Source organism: Coturnix japonica, chromosome 1 (genome assembly GCF_054131305.1).
Source record: "Coturnix japonica strain WE chromosome 1, WE-NBRP24, whole genome shotgun sequence".
Classification (NCBI taxonomy): Eukaryota; Metazoa; Chordata; class Aves; order Galliformes; family Phasianidae; genus Coturnix; species Coturnix japonica.
The window spans coordinates 90,352,741-90,370,689 of NC_140663.1; the positions used below are offsets into that span (position 1 = coordinate 90,352,741).

The 17,949-nt window shown below is 36.0% G+C and overlaps 1 protein-coding gene across 10 annotated transcripts in view; it reads left to right on the plus strand.

Moving 5' to 3' along the window:
- The window catches only part of USP25 (ubiquitin specific peptidase 25), an 86,547-nt gene that overhangs the window by 60,558 nt on the left and 8,040 nt on the right, over positions 1-17,949 (plus strand). For 6 of the 10 annotated variants that reach the window (XR_014938858.1, XM_015880498.3, XM_085527583.1 and 3 more), the window contains 9 exons: positions 1,081-1,289; positions 1,998-2,068; positions 6,130-6,358; positions 7,424-7,621; positions 8,010-8,149; positions 11,047-11,160; positions 13,008-13,103; positions 16,444-16,622; positions 17,360-17,438. Coding sequence is in view for 9 of the 10 variants with exons in the window: in XM_015880498.3 (XP_015735984.1) it covers positions 1,081-1,289; positions 1,998-2,068; positions 6,130-6,358; positions 7,424-7,621; positions 8,010-8,149; positions 11,047-11,160; positions 13,008-13,103; positions 16,444-16,622; positions 17,360-17,438 (1,315 nt within the window). In the remaining variant the exon portion in view is untranslated. The remainder of the gene's footprint in view (positions 1-1,080; positions 1,290-1,997; positions 2,069-6,129; positions 6,359-7,423; positions 7,622-8,009; positions 8,150-11,046; positions 11,161-13,007; positions 13,104-16,443; positions 16,623-17,359; positions 17,439-17,949) is intronic. The other 4 variants (XM_085527573.1, XM_085527589.1, XM_015880491.3 and 1 more) reach the window with 2 other exon arrangements.

The window sequence follows — 17,949 nt, forward strand, 5'->3', positions numbered from 1 at the left end:
CTTAGCACTACAGAGAAGTGAAGAAAATTAGTCTAAAATGCTTTTAAAATATTTTTAAATCTTATTGACATAATGCTGATGTAACTACTGTTAATTGATGAGACAAGAAAAGCGAGAGATACTGATGATTGCATGACATACCATGTCGAAAGTGCTATTCTTTGTTTGAATTCCTATGTAGAAAATTCATTATGTAAAAATGCAAATACTAGGACTGTTTTTGTCAGCCTGTAGAAACGTGAACACGTTACATGGAGTGACATTGTGAGCTCTTAATGTTCTGTCACCTTTCTCAGCTACTGAAGATTCCAGATTCCTCAGGCTTTATCATGATGCCGTACCCAATGTAAATAAGTAGTGGATTGCTAGGAAGATCTTCAGGTTCACGTTATGCCTAGGATTACGTAAACACCATCTTTTTTAATGGGAGAAGAAAAATCTGTAACATATTTTTAATGTTCTACTGCTTTTGTATAGTTTTCATGAGTTAGGCACTTTGAATTACAGGACTTGTATGAAACAATTTCAGATGGTTTGATACTAAATTTGCAGTGTGCCATAAATATTAGAGGTTCTTTGTTGTTGCTCTTCAGTTAACATATCCTCTTGCCAGGTGATCAGGAAAAGAAAGCCTGCTAGGTATAAGGCATGAAAAAATTGTTAAACAGAGAACTATATGTAATGGATTTTATGGTCAATAGACCAAGAACCAAGTTGCTATAACTTTTCTATCTGCAGTGCAGCAGTAAGTGTTTCAAATTACATTGATAACTTTTGTGACATAATTTGAAAGTGTTGAATAGTATTTGAAGTAAAGCAAATTGTGGCTTGATTGATCCAGTTCCTTTATCTTTGATAATAGCAACCGTAGTTGTCATTGTGCTAACATGTACACCACAGTTTCCAGCCATTATGAAGTGATTTTTGGATTGATATTTTCAGTGCCTTTTTTTGATTGCTCTGTTAATAATTACCCTTAAATTGTTTCTGTTCAAGTGAAAAACTTATTTTTATAGTACGGCCTTTGGCTTGTGTACTTGTTGATTTGGTTTTGGTATCTTATGTTCTGACTGAATGCAGCACAATAGAGCAGCAGGGGCCTTCTTCTTCAGATGTTCCAAGCACATCTCCTGTACAAAGATCTGTAATACATAAACCATTCACACAATCGCGAATTCCTCCTGATCTGCCAATGCATCCAGCACCAAGGCACATCACTGAAGAAGAGCTTTCTGTCTTAGAAGGCTGTTTGCATCGCTGGAGGACAGAAGTAGAAAACGACACTAGAGGTATTGCCACAGCTTGGAGAATGTAGTTGGAATTGGAAAGGGTTTATGGAATTCGGATGGGAGAGAACTAGTCTTAATGTCTGTGTTTGTGCTGAGTTGTTTGTTTCATACTTCTGAAATTGCTTCTAGGACATAGGAGGAGAAGTTAGTTACGCATCTTAGACTGGTGGTGTATAAACTGAAGATGCTGGGCACTGAGTGTAATATGCATTGATGTTCTATGAAAGTTTTCTGTGTGTGTGGTAGTGGAGAGAGAAGAATGGAAATGGGATCTATGCTGAAGGACTGTCTGCAAATGCATTCTAGCTGCCAGTGTGATTGTGGGCTAGGCCTGTGTCTTGATATTCTGCGTAGGTGTGTGGGACACAGTGGCCCCTTCAGTGAGGAAGAATTTAGCTCATTTCTGAGCAAAACCTTTTCAGAATGGGTGGACCTTATGGTCCATTTTGATGCCTTGGGGAAAACTAATAAAGTAGTCTTTTCCCATAGGGGTGGAATTAGTTGAGCTCTAGAAAATGAGCAACAGTGAATCACAATCATTCTGTCTACTTTCTCATTTGAGATTTGGCGTTTGGCCTATAGGTAGTTCAGCAGGTGCAGAAAATGTGAGATGTACCTTTGAGCCTTTAATGAGAAAAAATGAAGATGTAGCTTGGCACAATTATGCAGCCTAATAGAAAAGGAATTCTATTCTTATTTCTCTTTTAGATTTACAAGAAAGTATATCTAGGATACATCGGACAATTGAATTGATGTACTTTGACAAAACAATGATTCAAGTAAGTACATTTCTGCATCAGATAAGTAGATGTTTTTGTCACTTCTACTAAAATTCTTAGATGCTTGAGAAGTGAGTGAGTATACAACTGTTATATACAGTGGCTTGAGAAATTACATTGAAAATCATAATGGGTCTTGCAAGTTTTCTAATTGCACAGTCAGAAAAAAGACAACATTATGGTATTGTACACGACATGAGATGCACATAACATGATGTATGTTAGTTTTAGCAACTTTGTGGTGTAAAACCAAAATAGTTTCTGTCAGGTCTTTTGACTTGAATGCAGAACTTTAGTTTTCATGTAACAGTAGAATTTTCTCACCCTAAATCAGCCTGATTGCTAGGTAGTGTAATTTCCTTTTGGTGGCAAAACTATTATTTTCTTATGCTGTATACTCAGTGTTTACTGCCATTGCAAATTGCAACTTCCATACTGAAAACCAGGAATTTACAGCTCCTAGTTTTAGTTAATAATGTGGTTATAATAATAATTAAGTTAGTGACAAAGTGACTGTTTTTGTTTTTCAGTGTTTTGGTTTCCCTTTGTGTGTTTTGTTAATCTAAGGAAAATTTTATGGCAGTTCTTCTGCTCTGTAATCAAAATAGCAATTTTAAAATTCTTTACTCTGGAATGGTGGCTCCTGTAGTATTTATTTCTCATGTTCATATGTTCATGTTCACTCACTTAAATAAGTTTAAGGGTAAAGCTTACTTCCTCTGTTACTTTCTGTTAGTAGAAGGAACTGCTTTCCTTCCAAATTAGATCTATTTAGCTTAGTTTTCCTTCAGGTACATTTTCATTTGATACACAGCTTGCTCATGGCAGCTGAGTTCTGCTGCTAAGAGTTTCAGGTAGACTCTGCAAGATGGCTTTCTTTAATCTTGTTACTGGCAGGCTTTTTATTTTTTAATAATGCTTGTGACAGGAAGACAACAGTCTGTGTTATCTAACGCTAAAATGAAGAAATTTATTGCTTTCATGCCCAAATAGATAGCCTTTGTTGGCTCATGTTTTTCTAGGATATGCATTTGGATGTGTTACACTGGAAAAATTAGATTTCTTAGTAAAGTACTTTTTCCTAGTACATGGTTGTGTGGTGTAGATTTTATTTTAGTTTGAAAGAAAATTCTAGAAACAGAGGAAGGTGTAGTTCTGCTGAGGGTGGTTTTGTGCCACACCTGAAAGCAGCGAGGTATGTTGCCAAGTGATTGTTAGGGGACATTTTTTCACAAGGGACTCGGGACATCTGTAGTTTCCTTAGAATAAAGGGTAAAAATGATGGGAAAGTCTAATTTTGTGTTTCCAGACCTTATTGCCTCACAAAATAAAAGCTCTTACTTCCTGTAATTGTATCTTTTAGTGGAAAAGATCAATACTGCAAGTCTTCTCTTAGAGAATGGAAGAATATTAAGCTATCCTGTTGCTCAGATATATAGAGAGGCAAGGGAAAGGAGACAGCTATATGCACTCACTTCTTTGCTGTTGTGCCAAAGTACGCGTGCAAATGGAAAAGTTGAGCTGCAGAAGAGTGATCTTCACTTCCAGTGTGTGATTTCAGACAGGTTCAATAGCTAAATATTCTTTTTGTGACATAAATTCCTTATTTTGCTTCCTCCTCCTGAATGAGGATGTCATCATTGTAATTTCATTCCTCTTTTGTTTTCTTCCTTCCATGAAATGCTGTGGTGGAAAATGAGGTGCCAGCTGGTGCTGGAGGAGCAACATCAAGTCTCAACTTGTACTAAAGAGAGCTTCAAGGCTTGTTTTCCATCTTATGGTTCAAAGAACTCTGTTGTATTTAAAGAGCAGAGTTGACATTAGTGATTGTTGTCTGATACCACAGATGACTTTAGCAATAAACTGTATGATAGGTTACTGTGCATATTTTAAAGAAGGAACATTACCCTGTGTTTTCTAAGTTGGTAATGTAGAAACCTAAAAGGGAAGAATACAGCCAAATTGATCTGTGATGGAGAAGAAGATTGCTATAGTGACCATTCACTGAAGATGCTTAGACTAGTAGCTTTATCCCCTTATACTGGTTTTGCCATTCAGACATGCAGCGTACAAATTCACTGTCATCTGGATTGGGTAAAGCCATACAATCATGTAAAACGGCATACAAAGATGTCACAAGTGCCATTTGGAAATGTTCATCTCAGGATTTATTGTTTGTAATCCTCCTACTCTTCTTAAAATAATAAGCTGGACAGTGATGCGCACTGTGAAGCATTCTTCATGTCAGTTGTATTGTTACCATTGCAAGGATGCCATTCTGATTTTCATAATTTTTTCCACCAGGCTGCTATTTTGGTTTGGGGTATGTTCGTTTTGTTTTGTTTTGTTGCTCTGATGTATCTGTTCTGTAACTGCATGTGAAGAGGGTATTGAAGTTCCATTTCTGTTTCGTAAGTAGTAAGTGTAAGCTATGAAGCTTAATGCAGACTGTTTACTTGGTCTGTTGCCCTCGGCCTTTAATTGTCATTAGTATATGGCATATTGTAAGAGATGCCTGTGTATGTCAAACTTGCTTGTCCCTCAGTCACGGACTCTTGAGGGGCATATGCTTGGAAATTGAGCATGGATGACTTCCAGCCAGCCCTCCAGAGCCTGGAGGAAAGTATAAGGATTTAAATTCACCAGTACTGTTCTGTTTTATAATTAGGAAATTTTATCATTGAAGTCTCAAGAGACTCGGTTTACCATTTTTATTCAAGATCTGTGTATATTTTTATGCATGTGCTTGGACTTGCAGTCGTTTTAAGAAAACTTTCATGCAGTTTTGATGAGATGTTAAGCACCTCCTCCCCTCCCCCCCCAAGCACATTCAGATTTAAGGACTTGCTTGAATCTCTTCCTGGGTTTTAAAGATTTACAGTGAGGTTTGGTCTCTAGGATGACAGTCTGTTTGACTTCAGCTGCACTGCAGTCAGCCAGCTTTACAGTTCAAGGGAGGTTGCAAAATCTTCAGCATTTCCATATAGTCTGAAAGAGAGTAATGAGGTTAAAAATAACTTCAGGGAATTTAAGTCGTAGTTGGGCATGTATTTATGTTTACTGATTACTTTGGTGCTTAAATTATATTTATAACAAATATTTTCTGCAGCTTTTTGTGTAGCAAAATCCACAGTACCGACTTTTACTGCAGTGAAAGTTGTCAGGTTTTTCATCCTAGCTAAGCTGCTATCATTCAGGCATGCTGTGCATAGCAGGGAAGATTAGTTTTTTTCTATTATGTTGCATGTACTGTTTCAGGAGGTTAAAACAGGCCAACCACTAAGATACTTTTAAAACGTTTCTAAGTAAGGAAGCACTCATTCTACTCTGTGTTCTTCAGATTTCCAGTGACTTAAGTAGGAGCCGAGTATTTCATTCCTCTTCCTTGTCAATGAGTACATGTAACCTGTGATACTTTTTACACTGGTCCAAAAAATTATCTTCTTCTCTGCAGGAGGATAAAGAGAGGACCTCTTTATGTGTTCCAGCCTTCTCTTTGCAGTACTTTAATGATACATTTGACACACTAGAAGAATTTTACTCTTGGGAAATGGAAGTACTAAAATTCCCAGTTATGCCTTCAAATAAAATCGCTTTATAGCACATAGAAAGCATGAGGTTCATTACCTCAAATTCACATATGCTTTACAAAATTGAGTATAAATTTATTGGATCAGAACTGGAGCAAACCTTAGGTGCTCAAGACTGACATATATAAGGTTTTTTTTGTTTTGTTTTGTTTTTTTTCTGGAGATAGAAGAACAGGAAAAATATGTAAGAAATTAACAGAAGAGGTTACCTTACAGTAAAGATAACAGAGCAGACATTTCTTTTGCAGTCTTCTTACTAACATACTTAAGATCTCTTTTAGCTCATAATGGTAACTTAAATAATTCAAAGTTATTTTGCATAATGGTTTGCTGATTTTAGCTTTTTGGTTTTCCTCTGTCATATTTTGATCCTGTTTATTTTTTTTTACTTTTAATGTAGCAGTTATTATTGGTGGATAATCAGAACAAAACACTGACAAGGAGTCTGATGACTTTTGTTTATTTGCTTAGGTTCCTTATAGATTGCATGCTGTGCTGGTTCATGAAGGTCAAGCCAATGCAGGACATTATTGGGCATATATTTATGACCACCATCAGAACAGATGGATGAAGTACAATGACATTTCTGTGACAAAGTCAACATGGGAAGAGTTGGAACGGGACTCTTTTGGTGGTTACAGGAATGCCAGTGCATATTGTTTGATGTATATCAATGATAAGGAACAGTACTTGATAGAAGGTAACATTATGGTTATATTTTCAGCATGATATAGAATTACTGAATGCATTTATAGGGAGAGCATTTTCCTGGTGGATTTCCAGATTTTCATAATGGCTTTAAAAATTATTGAAAATTCAACTTATTGTCATAAGTGTCAGTGAAATTGTTTCTAATCTGCAGATTAAATAATTTATTTTCAACTGTCAGATTAATAGAGATAATCACAGTGTTTCTGTATTATTAAGAGAGCTAAGTTTGCTAATTTCTAAAGATTTTGGATCATAATGTGTTCAGTGTTCTGGAGGTGTTATCTCCTGAAGAATAGAACAGAAATAAGGAAATGCAGAAGTGACTCCTGACATATAAATCTTTTCTTCATAAGCTTTGGGACTCACGTGAACATTATTGGAGAGTGGAAACATGACAGTTTTTGCAGGATATCCCTGCATAGCCCTACCAACCATATGTTTAATTTAAGGAATTAATGGATTTGGATTTTTTTTTTTCAGGTCATGTAGTTATATGTGATTGTAAGGCTCTTGTGAAAACATTGGGAGGGGGTGGAAAGGCCCTTAGTATGAGTTTTATAGGTTGTGTTAACGTTTGTTAGGGGGCTGACTGAAAATGGCCAGATTCATTGAACTGTAGAATGAATCATAGAATGACTTGGGTTGCAAGGGTCTTCAAGGATCATCATGTTCCAGCCCCTCTGCTACAGACAGGGCTGCCAGCTGCTAGATCAAGTACTGGATCAGATTGCCCAGGGCCCCATCCAACCTGGCCTTAAACACCTTCAGGGATGGGCCATTCAAAATTTCTCTGGGCAGCCTGTTACAGTACTCTCAATAGCAAAGTGGCAATGATCTTATGATGCCCAGGAATTTGTCCAGAGTTTGAAAGAGCTGTAGCAATAAGTTCTTTTAGCAGAAGAGTGCCCAGTAGATGTTAGGAAAACTTAAAAGTAAGAAAGTTTGGGGGATTTGATGTAGTATTACATGCTTTAAGTAATTCACTTGAGAAAATTTAACATTTTTTTTCTTCTCACTATTTTTTGTCTGAAATACGATTTGTATTTTTCTACAGAGGAGTTTAACAAGGAAACGGGGCAGATACTTGTAGGAATGGACACATTGCCTTCTGATCTAAGGGATTATGTCAAGGAAGACAATAAACGTTTTGAAAAAGAACTTGAAGAATGGGATGCAGAACTTGCTCAGAAAGCACAGCAGGAAAAATTGCTATCGCAGATTCCCAGAGCTCCAGCACCCTCACCTGCTCCAGGTTAGCTGTTTCTACTTGTTTGCAAAAGGAATAGAATGAGAAATCATTGGTTTGCATATAAATTGTTTAGCTGCTTAAAAAGGGAAGAAATACTGATTTGTAGTTGTCCCTAATGTGATTGAACACTCCTTACTCAGGCCTTAACGGATCTCTAGTCAGTACAGGTGTATTTGTTCCTAATGTAAAATTATGAGTCAATTTGTATGAAAGTGTTCAAAATGTCATGAGATGCTGACTGATAAAAAGTTGGATTTGTGAATGCTGTGACCTACCCTGCATCTTCTGTGTGGGTTACCTTATCTATGAAATGATGATCCAGAAAAAACCAATGAATTTAGAATTCATGCTTCTGTTAACATATGGAATTTGTCTTATTTCTGTCACTAAGTTCAAGCAGGAGAACCAGAATATTTAGAGCAGCCATCAAGAACTGATCTTTCAAAGCACTTAAAAGAAGATTCTGTACAAGCGATCAATAAAGCTTTAGCTGAACAAGAAGATAGAGGTCCAGAAGCTATAATGGATACGGTGAGGATGTTTTCAAGCTTGAAATAATTCTTTCTTTGATTTTGCAAGTGCAAGCAATAATAGCTGTTCAGAGGTGAGGGGGAGGGGAGGAGAAACAAAAATGAGCAAAAGTGTATTTGTTCTTCGGGGCCTGCTGAACACTACAGGTCCATCCAGAAACTGTGTACTATGTAAATGAGCATAGTAGAAGTAAAATACTGTAAATAGATGTACTCTCTGTGATTGAGGTACTTGCTGAGAGTACAGAATATTGCTCAGATGTCAATCATATTTGCGCCCACCATCAGACAACTTTTCAAGACGTTAGGTGGTTCAATTTATTTTGAGGAGTTAATACTGACATTCCATATAAAAGAGTTGAGAAATACTGCTTTAAGCATTGATTTTTACCAGAGTAATTTTGAGAATGAGTTATCTTGAAAGGGCTATGGAATTTAAAATAGCTTTCAGAAAGAGTTTTTTTTTCCTGAATATTCTGTTTATGGAAGAAAGCTCAAAAATGGCCAAGAAAATCTGAAATGTGATAAAGCTCTTAGTTCAGCAGTATTCTGTAGTTTTAGTGCAAATTCACTAGTTAATGAAAATTAAGTTTGTGATTAAGCAGATGCGTGTGTTACAATGATAATAAGAATTACTACTGGGTGATACTGTTTTCACTTTGTGTCTGAATAAATACTGATTGGAAATTGGAAACTAACTGCTTCATGAGCTGCTAGAGAAACAAACATTTTAGTCCTTTCTTTCAGCAAGCATATCTTGCTTCTCTATATGAATAGCCAATATATTTGTCAGAAAAAAAAATAAATATCTTTTAAAGTAATATATTTGTCTGACTTGGAACCATATGCCAGAGAATGAGACAAGCAAAATGTACAATATGGCTTCTTTGGATACAGCTAGTAACAAATAGTGATACGTAGTGATACAAACAATTTAGTGACACAAACTATGTGCTCAAAATTTCAGATACATTTCCTAAATTCTGGTACGAATTTTCTTTAAACAAGAGCAGTCTGGGCCCAGATAGCTTTGGGGCATCAGGAAAGTCTTTTGAAAGCTGAAATGATTTTCTACCTGAAATGTGTTCTATCCCTTTTTCCTGTGGTGTGAGGAGAGCAAAGGAGCATGCTTTCTTTGCTAAATCAGAACCAGGAGGGAAATTAATCATATATTAAGATGTACTCTACCTCTAATAATTAAAGCTACTGCATACTTGGTTTGTTGAGTTCTCAGAGCAGAGACCAGCTAAGGAGGAGCCTGCTTTTAATATGAATTAACTCTTATATTAATACCTCTCATACTTACCTCTGTGGTAGTATGAATGATCTCTGAGGGGTAGCCATGCTGATATTCAGCCACGATAAAATGTCTTGCTTGATGCTATCCTCTTTCTGGGGTCTCTGGGTATCCCTCTGGTGGGATGTGGAGGAATCTTAGAAACCGAATTCCATGGATCAAGTTTTTCTGTTTAGGCTAGATGTTGTACACAATCATCACCCTTAGATCTTTGCAAGATAGTGCCTGGGAAACCACCGAGTGAGGCAGATACAGGCCTATTTATCCCAGTTATTCTGCTTTCTACTGCTTTGTTCTGCAACAAAGAGAATGGTTCTTTAAAAGGAAAAAGAAAAAAAAAAAAAAAAAAACCCACAAAAAAACCCATACCTACAATAAAACAAACAACAAACTAAACCCAACAACACAAAAAAAAACCCAAAATCCTACAAACTCTCGTATTTACAGAGTCCTTAAACTGTTAAAATATAAAGCTGCTTGCTAGCTAATCTGAGGCTCCTGTATTAACGGATAAGAGCTACTTTGGAGTGTATCATCATATCCTTTAATTATTCTACTTTCATCTTCATTCTGGTGTGCAGTCACATATTCCTTTCCTTCACTTTTTGTTTGTCCATTTTAGAAAGAGGAAAAACAGTATCAGAACGTATAATGCACAGAATTATTGCTTACTCACCACGTGATCATTTGTGTCCATTTTCTGCCCTTGGTTCTTTTTATTTATTTATTTCCCTGCAGTCTTCCTTTGTATTTCTACAGTGCTGGGTGTAAATGGATACAGTGTATGTTTCTGGAATTTTTACTAGAAAATAAAGCCATTGTGATTGCAGGAGAACAGCAGCACAGAATTCGTTCTGCACTCTGTGATTGCTCAGATTAGAGTCGAGCTTGAAGTGCTGCGAGTGTTGTAAACTGGTGATCATAAAATGATAGAATGCAGTAGCTGAGATCATCACCGTTGTTTACAAGCTCGTGTTAACATAAGAATTTCAGTGACTAAAATGATCTTCCTTTGGATCTCTGTGCAGTTATTTCTCTAAACAACAGGCCTGTTGAGTGTAACTCACCTTTAAATATTCTTTCTAATACCTTAATTTCTAGAGGCTATTTGTGTTTTTTTTCCAGTGCATCAGAAAATGTTAGCCTTTGACTTTGTGCCATTTCTTAGCCTGAATTCTTTAGATACCTTGGTTATATTTAGTAACTTTTTGGTGGAGGATATGACAATATGAGAAGAAGTGGTGGTTCACAGACTCATCCTTTAAAAAAAATGGCTTGAATCTGTTACTGCAGAGCTGTAATTGTGGCATAATAGCTATGAAGATGCAATTAGTAAATAAAGGGAAAACATGTTTTTTTGTTGTTTTGGTTTGTTTGTTTTTTTTTTTAATAATTCTATCTTAATTGTAAAATGTGCTACTTAAAGTTAACTGTAAGTAATGAGAGAGTGTAAGTGATATTTATCATTTTTGTCAGAAATGCACTTCAAAAGCACGTTCTGTTTTATTTGATCAGCCTGTTAGTTTGCGTCTCTTTGTGATTTTCTCTGCTGTGTGATTCCCCCTCCCAGCACACATACTGATCATGATTTTCTTCTGCAGAGCTCTCATAATGCCTCAGCTCAACCAGCTCCTAACCAGCGAGTTGTAGAGGTGGCGATTCCTGATGTAGGGACTTTTGTGATTGAGTCAGAGGAGGGGGGTTATGACGATGAGGTACATTTGATTGCCATTGTGTGCACCGCTCCTACTTGGTGCTTTCTTGTGCTGCCTGATGAGAATTTTTGGCATGTTTGCACATCATGACACCTAACAAATTTGTGCATAACTATATGCTTAATGATTTGTAATCGTAGTGATGTCTTAATTGGTAATGAAGTATGAAAGGAAAGCACTAGCTACTCTAATTGGGCACGCTTTGCATGGTACTGTATACACGGGAGGTATATTTGTCTTTTTAGCTGTGGAAGTTGAATGTTTGTGCCAGGCTAGATAGTCTTTGAAACGCTAGTGGTAGCCTGTGGACTTCTGCATTATTTTAACAATATCAGGATAGAGAGCGATGGTGTTAATGTTTGTGTTTTCTTGTCAGTCTAACAAAGGTAATGTTCAAGTCTTATTTGCCATTGTTAAGCTTTTTAGACTGTGAGGATTTGATTACCCACAGAAATAACCTGAAATTTATATGGCTGCTGGAAGTGACTTTTTTCCCCAAGCTTGAAAAAGTAAATTGCTGTTGTTGGTATTTTTACAGTTCAGACCCAGAGTGGTAAGTGTCCCTGATACTATTTGAGGAACAGATGATAGAGCTGCATTATGCAGGAGACAATAATTTCTGCTGGCCTACTTTAACAACTGAAAGCAGCACTGCCAGGGTGTCAAACAGCTCCTGCCTTAGCATTGCTTATTCCCGTGTTTGTTTGGGTTTGGGGTTAGAGCTTATGCAGCCCATATTCTTTGCTACTTGGGTATGTGTTATTGGTAGGCTATGAGAAGCTTTTGCTTTGCTGTAGAAAAGGATATTTCAGGAAGTTCTGTCTCTTAATTACGAGCAATTGCAACTGAGAGTGGGGGATTGGGGATAAAGTTACTTAAATGCCATCATTGCACTGATTTAGTCTTCTCACAAATGTGCAGTCTCCACCTTCAAAGACGTGCCTTTTTTAATTTTTAGGCACTCTTGCCCACTTGCCATTGTTTTTCTACAGAGTGGTAACTTTCTTCATCATATTATTGTTTCTTTTGTATTTGCTTTTTAAGTTATGTTCTTATGTTTGGGGAAGCTTTTCTGGAGGGTTTAGGACTCTGCATCTTCACTTCTTGACGGCCAGCTTGTGTTGCTGTGCCAGCTGTGTTAGCTAGACTGTGGGCAGGGAAGGAGGGAGTGTTTTTCCTTGCTCACAGATAATCAAAGGGGAAAGGCCTCTCTGAGTATCCTACAGGTATCATATTGTTTATGTACAACTGATGTGAGTAGCTGTGAGATGTGTGTGTTATGTTTGGTTTTGTGTCTGTTAAATGTTCTGGTTTTTATTTTAAAAACTTGTCTGGAAATGCTTGTGGGATCAATTGTGATTGTAGCAATAAGTCCTTTTTCTTTGATGTTGAAATACGTATGAAATACACAAAGTGTGGTTCATTATGTTTGTGTCTAGTACATATGAAGTGTGAATGGGTGATTATCTGAAACAGTTTATTTTATCCCTTGGTAGCCATGTGGTAGCACTCATTCAGTATGAAATTTCTGGTGGATACTAATGCTGAACCAATGCATGCTCCTTTCCTTAGAGGTTTTGACCATGTACTTTTCAAACTGTATTTGACACATTTGTTTAGTTTTTGTTAAGCTTCCTTTAAGTCATATGTTTTGCAGTAAAAATATATACACGTGCCGTGATTGATTTGCAGAACACGCACAACAGTTCTTGTGTTGAAATGTGCCATTTCAGTGTATGCATGGATTAAGTTGCTTTTTTTTATCTTGCATGAGACTAAAAGCACATTGAATTTAAAACTTAAAATATTAATCATTCCAAACTTTTACCTTAAATCCCTTATGGCAGGTCATGCTGACCCCGAACATGCAAGGTATTATCATGGCTATAGGTAAAGCCAGGAATGTTTATGACAGGTGTGGGCCAGAAGCAGGGTTCTTTAAGGTACAACTAACATTTTCAATTTTTTCTCTGACTTTTTATGTTAGATATACCTTCTCCCTCCACCCTTTGATGCATATTAGGACTGTTCCAGCACATCTAAGTATTCTTCTGTGGCATCAGTCTTCCATTTAAATAGTAAATAAATTATAAACTGTGCTAGGGAGAAACATCTGTAGCTATTTCCATCTTGATTTAGCAATGCGTTGCTTTGAATTCAATAACTTATATACCTTCTTGTATTTTACATCTTAATAATAGCCGCAAGTAGCATGAATCATGGATGGGTAATCAATAAGAATAGGTTTGGTGGTTTTTTTTCCCCCTGTTCATAACAAAAAGTATGTCTTTGTTAGACTATTTGGGACATCAGTGTTTTCACCAGGGCACACCCCTGTTTAGTCACTTGTTTATTTCAGAGAAATGTTCTTGTTTAGTCCTTAAAAGATTTTTAGTAAATCAAAATCATTTTCTTTTGTTTAACGGCATTGATGGCAATACAGTTTATTTATGCAGTGTTTTGTTACAGGGAATTGGATGTTATGCTTATTGTGTTTGTTAGTCCACACACTAACTAGATCAAAAGATGCATTAGTTTTATTAAATAAGCAAACTTCTGAAGATTTTAGCTTGCAATTTTTTGAGTTTTCAGAGAATGACAAGGGAATTACTTTCACATGTTGTAGAATCCTCTCAAATATGAGGATTTATTTTTATGTGCTAGAGGAGAGGGAAAAGTTTCTTGCTTCTCCTTGAGTAACATTCTATTTTCCATTTAATTTTTATGGTGCAGTTATGCTGAAAGAAAACATTTAAAACATTTGAACCCCCCGCCCAAAAAAAGGCCAAAACAAAACAAAAATCCCAAGCCACCTCTATAATCCTTTGCTATGGAAAAATTTAAATCTCATGTTTTTTGTTTATTTTTAATTCTTTTTTGTTTGGTTGGTTTTTTTTTTTTTGGTTTTTTTTTTTTTCTTGTGTGTGTGTGTGTTTTCTTTTTTAAATGGATATTTTTTGAAGTGTTATGACTATTTGCATTTGTCTCTGTTAAGCATGCCCACTATCAGACATCAAAGAGACAACTGCCATGGCCTTTCTATAATGAAGTAGGTTTTGTTTGGGATTCAGTGCTGTATTTTCAAATATGTCACCTAATGAGAAGCTATTTTAATTAAAAACAAAACAACTCAAAAAGCCCAGACTTCTTTTTCGGAAAGGTCAATTACACTGATTTATTTACTTATTTTTAATGTGAATTGTGTTTTGATGAAATCAGTTTGATGAAAAGCTCAGTTGAAATGTGGAGGTTGGGGGTAAAATTTATCTTTGAGAAAGTGTTTTTAAAACTGAAATGTTGGAGAGAGTAGAAGTCTCCTCATGTTCTCCTGAGTCCTGTTCAAAGCGGCTTAGCACTGCTGAAACATACTTCATTTTTTAGTAACATATTAGTCTGGATGTTTGCAGATGAAGTGATTCTACTTACTACCAGGTTTCATATTTTGAAATATGTGAGGTGAAAACGTCTCCTATTCCTTGGAGTTGCTATCAGGAAGGTTCTGTGATATTTTTATACTACTCTGCTCTGGTTTAGTTCGTGTGTTTGTTTTTTATAACAAGCGTCTACAAAAGACTGGATGTTATTTCTGTGATGTTCTTATTGAAGTGTAATGCAGGTAAAGCCCATTTGATGAGAGTCATTGTTACTGCCAAAGTTTGAGTCCTACTTTACATTTCAGACTTCAGACTTAACCTGGTGCAAAGCAGCTTAGCTGTTTATCGATCAGTCATTCGTCCGTAAACTTTATACACAGTTTGCTGCAGTATGTTTGCCTTAAGATTTTTATATAACATTCTTAGTGAGTAACTTAAAGCTTTTAATACTTATTTCTTACGTTTTGTTTGAAGGAATAATACTAGTTGTTTTTTGTTGTTGTTTTAATTGTGTGTAGAGTTTATGAATCTGGAGCATAACATTTGCCTTCTTTCTAAATATGTATTTGAAAATCTAGATTTCCTTGCATTTTTCCTGTTTGAGTAATTCTCTGAAGAACTAAAAGCAGAACAGCAATAGCTTTTTGTTTCGTGCCAACCTCAGAAAAGAGGCTTTAATAACTTTGTTATCTGTATTTTCTAATGGTTGAATGTCTTATGATGTAAGATAATAGAAACACTGCGTGTGACTTTTGATTATTATCACTGGTTCTCCAAAGCTCTTTTTTAATACTAATGTGTATCATTAGTATTTTAAAATATGAATGCAGAATGTTCTCCTCCCTTTTATGGTTCTCCATGCCCTCTCTGATTAAACTGATATGAATAGTGACCTACTCATGTCTTCAGTCTCAAAACAGAATGTTTCTTGGTAGAGGCTAGTAGTCCAGATTTCCAGTATTTAAATGTTAAGAAATATTCTACCTCCAGGTAGAGACATAAAGGGAATTGGAATATTGAATAGGGCATTTTCTGCCTGGTTTGTAGCTTTATTTTCTATGTATATTGTATTGAGACTACTAATGTGTGAAACTACTGTGTTAGGTCAGTTGTTTCAAATAGATTATAATATTAGCCAGCAGTTTGATCACCTCCATATTTTGAGGGAGAAATTAAGGAATATACTAAAATTTGTCACCATTTTTCTAATTATTTTTCTTTTTGTTCTTGTTTGTGCTGTACAGTTTCAATGGATAATGTCTAATGAACATAGCAGATAAGACTTAAAATCTAGTGGGTGGCAAAGAGAGCTATTCCTGTAAGCTCAAAAGTGGACCTAAAATACTCAGTGAGGAATCTGTCTTTGCCTTATGGGAGGCTAATACTAACCATATTGAAGTATTTTGTTTAGATTTTTGATGTGCAATGACTTCTGTTCTGATTTACTGTTTTCAATATCACACACGTTCATTAAACTTTACATAGAATTTCTTTTATTTTTGTATTTGCATTTCAGCTATGTATTAGGGGTACTTTTTGGTCTTAAGAGATTTTAGAAAAATCCATAAAGTAAAATGCCTGTTATACAGTTTTAGGACAGTACATGCTTAAAGAAGCCTCTTTAGGATCTAGATAAACCTTCTCTCAGGGTGATATAGTGCAGGACTGGGATTGCTTTTGAAGTACAGGTCCACTTGGGGTTTTGGCAGCCCTCATCAAGGAGAGGCAGGAGCAGCTTTACCATTTGTCTGGTTTTTTTTACTGTAGTTCAGACTTGCTAAAAGGGTAGGGTGTGGAATTGTTAACATTCTTTTGTAGTCAGTGGGCCATGGATATAAATTACTCCTAGTGTCTGAAAAGTCTGAGTTAAAATCCAGAAATAATAATGTATGCTTTTAAAATTATTTAGGCAATTAAGTTGGAATATACGCGACTGCTAAAATTAGCCCAGGAAGATCCACCACCTGAATGTGATTACCGTTTGCGTCATGCAATAGTTTACTTCATCCAGAACCAGGCACCAAAGAAGATAATAGAGAGAACGTTACTGGAACAGTTTGGAGATCACAATCTTAGCTTTGATGAAAGGTAATAAGATCGGCATGTCTCTTTTCCTGTGCTCGTGTGAGTTCTGTGATGTGTAAAGATGCACTTTTATATTCAGATATGCATGTAGTGAAAAGAAGAAGAGTTTGTACTTTTGGCTTTATCTTCTAGTTAATAGCTTGAAAGTATAAAATGTGTAGAAGAAAAGTTTTATACAAGTTTTAATCTTTATAAAAATCCCTATAAAAAGACTAAACAAGAAGTTGGGTTTTTATTGGTAAGAAGTAAAGAAAAATCCTCACTGTTACTCCTAATTGTTTACAGTTCTCTGTGTCTGTTTTTTGGAACACTTAAGGCCATGATTCTTCACTGGCCTAAAAGTCAGCAGTAGAAAACAAATCTTGGCATCTCTTAAAATGGGACGTCAGTCTAGATGAGTAACTTATTTGAGTGCAGGACAGTGTTTCCTTCTGCTTATTGACAGCTGACAACTGTTCAGTCTGTGAGAAAAAAAAACCAAAAAAAAAACAAACAAAAGAGTAATGCAACATTTTAGTTAATAAACCAGGAAGTAACTCCTAAATGGTATGGATGTCCATCACGTACTTAAAAAGCACGCCTTCCACTAATTATTGTGCAGTGGTTGTAGCAAGCAGATTTTTCACAGTGTTTCCATGCTGTTTTGTATGAGGCTGTATTCTAAACTGAGTTTGATGTCTTCGTATAGGTAATATTCTTTGAAAATTTCTCTTTCATGATTTCTTGTGGCTTTTTATAAGGTGCCGTAACATAATGAAGGTTGCTCAAGCTAAGCTTGAAATGATAAAGCCAGATGAAGTAAACATGGAGGAATATGAGGTCAGTATTTCTTATGCTGTAAATTAAACTGTAGCTTTAAATAATTATCAATAAGCTGAATTTATCTTTTTACTTTACACTGAAAATATGAAACTAGTTCCTGAAAAATTATTTATTTCTAGGAAAGCTGCTCTGACCAGTTGATCTAAAGCCGTATTTTCCACATCTGTAATTCCTAGGTCAGATTTGATGTGGACCACAGATAAATGTCAAGGTTGATTCTGTCCATACTCCTTAATGTGCTTTGACATCACTACGAGTATTTCATAATTTAACATCATGTGAACCAATTGGCTTTCTCTAGTCAGAAACTGCTGTGAGTTGAGGGAGTAACAAGGATCTAAGGCCAGCCTTAAACATCTAGAGAAATGGGTCACAGGGTTCAGGGTCACATTTGTGTTTTTCATCCAGCTTTTTTTGCAACCATTTCCCTTTTCTTACTAACACCTTTCTCTAGATCTTTTCATTTGCTAAGACCATACATTTTCAATTTATGCATTTATTTTTTCTT